The following is a 9,112-nucleotide window of genomic DNA, read 5'->3' on the forward strand; positions in this document are numbered from 1 at the left end:
TTTAACTCCCTAAAGTAAAGAACATGTAAAGGTTTTGGGGTTTGAATTTCCACTTTTGTGGATTCTCTGCTTTTCCTACAGTTCAAAAGCTATGTTAATTGAAGAGTGAAGTGATCATAGAGTTGAATTTATATGTGAATGGTTGTTTGTAAAATGTATGTACCCTGTAAATGACTGGTGGTCTTAATTGGACAGTGACAATATACTGTATTACATAGAATGGACGAGAGACTCTTTTATTTATGTCATCAGCTAGTGCTAAGCGATTTTAAAAGTTGGCCATATGAGGATTTCGTCTATACAGTCAGCTACAAAACCAATAGGATGGGAGGTCACTTCATTCTCACCCACTATTCCCCAATGCATTCATTCATGCTCCAACAAGTACTGTACACTGTAATTTTATTCTTCATTCTACACCTCCATCTGTCGTTGGCGACAGTAAAAATGTAGATCCACGTCTGTGTTTCCTTATCTCTTTTCTGTGTACAGATGTGTGTCATTGTGGGGAGACACACTGAGGATTTATAACAATAACCAGCAACGTCAGCATTCCTCCTTTTGGAAGCTGGTGTCCTCGTCGACAGGGAAAGTGGTGCAACGTTGCAGATGGATAACATCTCATAGTGGTTTGCTGTAATCCTTCAGAGGAGCATCCAGTCAGATATCCACTTCCCTTTTCCGTTTCTGTGCTTCAGACAGTGTTAAAGGTTGACGACAAATAGCAAAAAATAAACCATTGTGACCAAGCAGCCAATTTTGCTGTAGTGTGTATTTCTAACTACTCAAGCAAGGAGTCGTCTACTTTCTCTCTCTTTCTCTCATTCTCATTTGCTAATTTAGTATTTGGGGAGAACAAGCTAAAGCTGTTGGCCCAGTCACTAGAACTGAAAATATTGAGCAAGTAAATAGTCAGCAGTTTAAAGTGGTGTGGAAAACTTAATGATTAATAATAATAATAATAATATATAAATATTTGTTGTTAAAATGTACAGCAGCATAAAGAGGTCCGAGGATGGAGAATACACAGAATGAAACTCCTAAAGCTTTACTTGAAGTCACAGCTAACGTGACCCATTAAAAATGGTTGGATTACTCTGACATGGTCACTAATCTTCTGAGAGCATGGGACAACAGATGGTGTATGATACACACAATTCAACAATGTTGTTTGCATAACACTGCTGGATAGTTTTGATATGCTGACAGCATTAGGTAAAAACTCAGCAGAGATCATTTTGTCACCACCTTTGAGTGTAAACACTCACATTATTAATAATTAATAACCATTAATAATCATTCAACTTTGAGTATCTGCTCCATGTTGGAATACTTAATGTTGATTTTATTGATCACTAATTGCAATAATGTATGAGGCTTTAATAAGAATACTACTGGTGCCTTACGGTACCTATCTAGAGTGAGTGCTACTGCTTGGACTCTTCATTAGGTACACATTCTACATTTATCATACATACCATACAAGAGTTTAGGAGAGAAATTCATTGGTTGCCTGGAATGTAAAACAATAAAATAGTCATCAAAAATAATATTAACTTAGAAATAAGTTAACACTCGCTAGCTGCAACATTATGTACACAACATATAGAATACAATTGATCGACAATAGTAAAAGAGCCGCGACCCTTGTGAGGATAAGCGGCTCAGAAAATGGATGGATGGATGGATAGTAAAAGCTGAATAAAAATGTGATCTTGAGAAAGATTATCATGCTCTGTTTTTATGAAATCAAACATGAATCACTGAAAAGAAACAGTGCACTTCAAAACCAACTGCAACTGCAGCAATGACACTAAATATATTGTTAGTACTGTATAATACTTAAACAGGCAGCACAATCAAGAGGTATTGTGTTCAAATCTTGGCTCTAGCCCTCCTGTGTGGAGTTTGCATGTTATCCCTGTGCTTGTATGGGTATGCTCCCACATTCCAAACACGTGTTAGGTTATTTGGGAAAAAAGGAAAAAAAAAAAAACTCTAAATTGCCCATAGGCAAATGTTAGCGTGTACGGGTTGTTTGTGCATGTGTCTGGCGATTGACTGGTGACCAGTCCAGGACATATGCCACGTATTTCACAAAGTCAGCTGGGATAGACTCCATCTCACTCCTGACCCTAATGAGGTCAAGCACCATAGAAAATGGACAGAGTGATGTATTATTTTGTAAAGGCACAATTTCTCATACTCCTAAATTTATATATATGCAGTCCCCTCCAAAAGTACTGGAACAGCTAGGTCCTTTGTTTTTGTTGTACGACATTTGGGTTTAAGATCACAAGATGAATATGAGACAAAAGTACAGAATTCCAGCTTTTATTTCATGGCATTAACATCTAGATGTGTTGAACAACTCAGGACAGAGCACCTTTTGTTTGAACCCACCCACTTTTCAAGTGAGCAAACTTATTGGAACGTGACTGATGGGTGTTTCTACTTCCTGAGGTATTACCTTTTAGATTGGTTGCTTAAACATTAGTGCTTTTTTTTAGCTTTGAATTTCACCTGTGAAAACTGCATTTGCTGTTAAGCAAACAATAAGACCAGAGAGCTGTTCATCGGACAAAAGCAAACCATTTTGAATCTGAGAGAAGAGGTAAAAATCGATCAGAGCTATTGCCAAAACATTGGGCATAGCTAATACAACAATTTAGAATGTCCTGAAAAAGAAAGAAACTACTGGTCTACAGAGCAACAGACATCGAACAGGTCGGCCATCAGTTGATGCCAGAAACATTGTGAGAGCTGTGAACAAACACCCAAAGATAACAGTCAGTGACATCACTGCCAACCTCCACAGGGTAGGGATGGAGGTATCACAATCCACTGAAGAAGACTTCGAGAGAAGGAATATACACTCAACAGCAAAAAGAATTGGAAGTCCTGATTGGATTTTGCAAAGAAGTACAGAGAAGAGCCACAAAAGTTTTGGAACCACATTATATGGGCTGATAAGAACAAGATTAACCTCTACCAAAGTATGGAGAAAGAAAGGATCTGCAGGAAATAAGAATGTTGCTTACACAAGCTCCTCTGTGAAGCATGGTGGAGGTAATGTCATAGCTTAGGCTTGCATGGCTGCTTCTGGAACAGGCTCCCGGTTTGTCTCTTTTGAAGCAGCTACTCTGCCACAAGCTGTCTTCTCGGTACAACTACAGTATTTGAAACATCCATTCAATTGATTCTCATCACCCACAGACTCCTTAATTAATTAATTACTTGGTTATATTTTATGAAAGGAGCAAAAAAAAAGCACTAAACCTTTGGCAGTATATCTGGTCGGGTTATTTGTCATCTTTTTCAGTTCAGGTCTGTCGTAGCCACTGACTTTTGTGCCACCCGGAAGTATCCTGGTGCCCAATGTTTCCACATATTGTGTGATAAAAAGGTCTTCTTTAGATAACCACTTTTTAGTTGGTTTACATTGTTTCAATTGATATCTTACAGCCTAATTTACAGACTATTGTTTTCATCATAGGAGCTTTATCAACACACTTTAAAGTCAGATTCATAAATCCATGATTGTGGTACCGATGTTTAATTCAGGAGACAATGTGGGTCGGGTGGGTCCCAAAGGCTCCAAATCTGTGACTGAGTGAGCCAGGTGCTGCTTTGGTGCTGATGTGGTCAGCAGGCAGAGGCGGGTCTGGAGTGGGCGGGGGCTAACAAAGAGCTCCAATCATTGCGGCCTGTGACGTCACGGCAGCGAGCAGGGAGACGGCGGCCGAGGCGTACTGATTTCTCCAAACCCTTTGGGAGAAATCTGCCTTCCGTGGCGTGGAGTTCCCCGCTATGGAGTGTTTCGGCGTGTGGCGGCCAAAGGGATCCTGAAGAAACACGGTCGGTTTATTGATAGATGTGACGTTTTGAGCTCAGCACTTCAAGTCCTTTCAAATGCAGCAGCGTGTCCCCGTCTGCGTGCTGTAACGGCGTCTTTTAGGAAGGATATGCTTGATGGATATTTTTGCGATGTGCTCTTTAATTTCGAGACAAAGTGGATTCTATGATCTGCTTGCATTCCGGACCCGGTTTGCTAGCTGCGTGCTCCATCAGAACGTAGTTGAATGTAGGTTTAGGGTGAACAAAGATTCCTCGCTTAATTGGATACAAAGGCATTTGTCTCATCGCATCCAATGTAAGCGCCTTTAAAGATGCGTCCGCGGATTTGACTAATCAACTTAAAAGTGGCTTTTCCGCAGTTCTGTGACTGACGCGTGCACGTGCGTTTTGCGCACCTCGACTCTACGAAGCACACGCCTTTGCGCACAAATACACGACGCACGTCAAGTGTATTCATCGGGGTTTTCTCATTAACATGCCCCATTTGAATCGTCTCATTAGGAATGCTGTGCAGCATTACAGAAGAGGGAGGAAGACGGAACCGGCAGGCGGCGGCGAGACCGAATGGCTTCTCCGGTGCTGCCTTTGACAAGGGACGGTGATAAGACGCCACGTTCTCCCGCCGTCCTTGAACGCCTCTCCGCTGTGCTGCACGCCCGCAAACTGAGCGAATCAACAGGAGGGGGGTCCCTCGGGGACGGCGGCGGCTGCCACCCGGCCCGGAGCTGCCGTGACCGGTGTCATTCGGCTGCGAGGCGAGCGGAGGTCAAACTGCGTCCGTTCGGGGAGGAGAAAGTGCGCGTGTGCTGTGACGAGGAATTGGAGACATCTTTCACTTACATAGATGAGAACGTCAACCTGGCAATCGGCAGCCCAGAGACGAGCTGTAAAAGTTCCCTCAGAACGGCGCGCAACTGCGAGCCGTGCTCAGAGACGGTACCAGATTTTTCTTTCATGTCCGAGGATGATCTGTCCTTTGGGGAGGCCTCAGGTTCCTCGGTGGACTATTGGTTCATAAGCGCGGTCACATTTTTGGTGACCGGCATCTCCTTGGTGATCATCTCCTACACCGTGCCCCGGGATGTGGTCGTGGACAGGGACAGTGTCTCGGCCAGGGAGATGGAGAGACTGGAACTGGAGAGTGCTCGCGTTGGAGCTCACCTGGACCGGTGCGTCATAGCAGGATTGTGCTTGCTCACGCTGGGCGGGGTTGTGCTTTCCACTCTGCTCATGATCTCCATGTGGAAAGGAGAGATGTACAGAAGGAAAGTCATTGCCTATTCCAAACGTTCCGCCAAAATGTACGGTTCCATCAGCCTGAAAACTAAATCCAGTCCCAGTCACTCCTCTGCGCACTTGTCCCTGGAGGATATAGTGGAAAGTTTGAACTAGGAATGCGCAGTATTGGGCTTCACTCAAATTGTCATTGGACGTGCAAGTCTGCAATATTTTAGTTTATGATCTACACTGGGAAAAAAATGGCATCATGATAGCCTACTAATCCTTTTCTATACCACTTGTCTTTATTGGGGTTGAGTTGGATGGAGCCTGTCCCCGCTGAATTTGGACAGGTCACCCTGTCCAGGGGTCCACCCTGGACTGGTCATCAGCCAATCGCAGTCACTGCGTCAAAGTTTGTGCTATCCCTTTACATGTAATTCCCAGATTATAATACTCAGTCCTTTTTATTTATCCTTTACTAATTGGGGACAATGTAAATGTCTCAAGAGAGGACAAGAAAACAGGTTTGCTTCACAATGATGTCTATATGGCAATTCTGCAACTCCACACCATATTGTGTTTTTTTTGTGTGTGTGTGTAAAATACATTCAGAAGTATGAAAAAATGCTAATTCAACTCTGTGTGATGTATACTGTGAGGTCCAAAAGCATTTGGACAATGGCAGAGTTCAGCAACAGGAAGTACTCTGCATAACACAGCTATAGTTGCTAACTGGTAAATGCCATATTTTTGCAAAACCTACATACTTTAAGAACATCTTATATCCATCCATTGTCAATACAGCTGATTATATTGACAAATATAATCATAGGGTTGCAGGTGAGCTGAGGCCAAACCCAGCTGAGGCCAAACCCAGCTGATTTTGGACAGGAGGTACACCTTGGGCATGTCGCCAGTCAGTCGCAGTGCACATATAGACAAAAAAAAAAAAAAAAAAACATTCACGCTCATATTCTCAACTATGCACAATTTCGAGTCTTCAATTAACAAAACATGCTAACATAGCATGTTTTAGGAGTGTGGGAGGAAGCCAGAGTACCCAGGGAAAACCCATGCATGCACAGGGAGAATATGAAAACTGCACACAGGAAAGCCAGAAATGAGATTCGAACTGAGACCTCAGAACTGCAAGGCTGATGTCCTTACCATAAAACCTTTCATAACCTCCTAATAGTTTCATTTCAAATGCATTGTTGTGGTGTGGAAAGATAAAGTCAAAAACACTGCCATTGTTCACATACTTCTGAAGCTAACTGTGTATCACATCACTTTAAACACAATTTAAATATCAAATGGTATTAGTTTAACACAGGTACGGCTCTGATTGAATTAATGCCACCTCCCATTTTCATTCTGGCAATTGTAGAGCATCTTTATGTTGCGTGAAAGATGTTATATAAATCTTAACTCTTATTATCAAGGGGTACAAATGACTTGATAGAAAGGTGCCGTTATACCTAACTTGACTGCTTCTTTTGACGTGACTTTTACAACTAGGAAACCACCTGAGTCCGAGGTAGCTTTATGGGTTATATTATTGGAAATTGCACCATAAGAGATAGACATGCACTCCTAGTTTGCCCTTATAACTGACAGTGGACAGATTTTACAGTACAGCCATGCTTCAAAATAAACACTCCATAGTAGACGAATACAGTGGACCCCTGCTCACGGTTTGGCACCCGGGGATTTATTTTTATTTTTTTTCAAATTTTTAGAAAATGTTTTTTCTTTTATGTTTTTTCCGCTTTTCTTTTTGTTTTTTTATATTTTTTGAGGAAACCACCCCTGAAAACACTTTAACACTTATTCAAGAATGTTTGGACTTTAATTATTTTTTTTAAATTCACAATGCAATTATTATGGGTGTCAATTATCCTCGGATTTCCGCGGATGGATGCATGCAAACATGGCTTAAGTAAAGGTAATTGCAGCATTTTTTTTCTTCAGTTGAAAGAAAGGATGTGTCAATTTGGAGAGAGGCATTGATTTCTTCAAGTGGAAGACCACACGGTGCCTAATTAAGGCAAGGTGTCAATTAGAGCAGATGCTTCTCTTTGAGGATACACAGTCAATAACTTTGTAGTATTACATTGCTGATAAGTGCAAAGTCCAAAGCTTACAATATTAGTGAAGAGCATGCTAACAGCAATGTCACTGACACTGGAATGCATTTTGGTACACTGTAAATCTTGGAGCACTTCTGTTTATTATTAATGCTATTTGTTTTTAATGTGAAGGTTCTGAACCGCAAAATCATACACGGGCACATTTCAAGAAGTAGCCGGAGTCTCCGGAGTGGAGGTGAGTCTGGCTTCTAAGAGGTCCACTCTGTGGGATAGTCAGCTCAGTGGTGTGCATGGTAATATCCAGTGGCAGTCCCTCTCTAGTGCAGTGCTGAGGTAAGCCAGTAAGCCCAGCTTTGTGCATCTGAGCCAAAGCTCCAAGTCGCTTTGACTGAACTAAACAATCTGACTGCATTGGACAGCCCTGCCATGCACGGCGCACGCTCCTCTGTTGTATCTTAATCAGCTCTTTTCCTTATCTTTTCTTTCTGGAGAATGCATCATTGCCTTCAACCTTTTATCACTGCAAAGCTGCAGCACAGTGTTGCTATGGTACAATGTGTTGGAATTGGGTCCTGGATGATGACAGCCAAAGCATCATTTGATAGGTGATTACCACTTTTCTCAGTGGAATCTCTCTTTGTCTTCTAACTTGGACACACTAGAATGGCAATATAAATTGAACCAAATTAAGGAAATGCTGAGGATAAGACTTTGCCTTGAAAGGTTCACCTAAATTGTTTCTGAAACAACACAATCAGGTAAAAAAAAAAAAAAATCTGAGCCATGTCACAAACATGGCATTCTCTCACGCACCCTCTCATATTTAGATTAATATTTAATGAGAATATTTTCCAGAATTTTCAGATGCAGGAGAAGAATGGAGTTAAATGGTCCCCACATTTTCTCTGTTTTACCTACTGATGCTGCTGCAAATGGTGGCATTCATGCGTGCCAGCAGAAAATAAAGAATGCCACAAGATGCCTCTGTTTGTGCGCGGGTGTGTGTGTACGCCGTTTGGCTCATAAATCATGCATCAACACTGAAATTCATTCTCCTTTGCATTAATTCATACACAAAGATCAATCTTGAATCGTGTCGTGTGTGCTTCTGTCATTCTATTACATGCTTGCTATACTTTAATCTTCCAGATTGTGTGTGGATTTTTTGCATGCCATTCATTCTCAATGACATGGGTCAGCCTCTATTAACGAGGTGCAGCCTGTTAACTGTATGTAAACAACTGTAGGCCATTTACTCCATATCTTCTCAATACTGTCACAGCAGACAGTCACAGTACACTATATTATGTCTGTATATGATATATGATGAGATTCCGTCTAAGAGCTGTATCAAAATATGAATACACAGGGTGTATTAATATTTGATGCTGCCTCATACGCTACAAATAATCTATAAAAAAAAAACATCAGTATGATGCAGTACAGTTTCATACCACTGCATGTTACAACAACAATAATAAATGTATTGTCCAATTTCACTTTCACATTTTATGTTCCAGCATTATTCAAAAATAGATTAAAAAAAAAATTCCCCTCAAAACTCTACATTTAGTGCTCTATAATGATAATATAGAATGTTATTTTCTTTGAGATTTTTGTAAATGTGTTAAAAAATAAAAAAGATAAAACTGAAAAACAAACTAAGATCACACGTATATTAGTATTCGCAGCCTTTGCAATGAAGCTCAGAAATGAGCTCAAGTGCATGCTATTTCCCCTGATAGTCCCTGAGATTGTTCATCACCTTAACATCGCACTCCAACTGTGGTAAATTTAGTTGATTGGAAAGGCACACACCTGTCGAAAAGGTCAAGTGAAAGAAATTGTCTCAAGACCTCTAAGACACGATTTTCTCAGATCACTGAGCGTCACCAGCGTCCTTCTGTGGAAAGAAAACAACCTTCCGATGATCTCTGCAGCAA

At 41.2% G+C, this 9,112-nt stretch overlaps 1 protein-coding gene across 1 annotated transcript; it reads left to right on the forward strand.

Annotated features, from left to right (window-relative positions):
- Positions 1-3,715: 3,715 nt before the first annotated feature.
- LOC133480090 (transmembrane protein 74) lies at positions 3,716-8,310 on the forward strand. Its single transcript, XM_061777764.1, has 2 exons — positions 3,716-3,858; positions 4,360-8,310. Exon 2 carries the CDS (start codon positions 4,423-4,425, stop codon positions 5,248-5,250), a length of 828 nt encoding a protein of 275 aa, XP_061633748.1. The 5' UTR covers positions 3,716-3,858; positions 4,360-4,422; the 3' UTR covers positions 5,251-8,310.
- Positions 8,311-9,112: the final 802 nt, after the last annotated feature.

The sequence above is a fragment of the Phyllopteryx taeniolatus genome, chromosome 6 (assembly GCF_024500385.1).
Source record: "Phyllopteryx taeniolatus isolate TA_2022b chromosome 6, UOR_Ptae_1.2, whole genome shotgun sequence".
Lineage (NCBI taxonomy): Eukaryota > Metazoa > Chordata > Actinopteri > Syngnathiformes > Syngnathidae > Phyllopteryx > Phyllopteryx taeniolatus.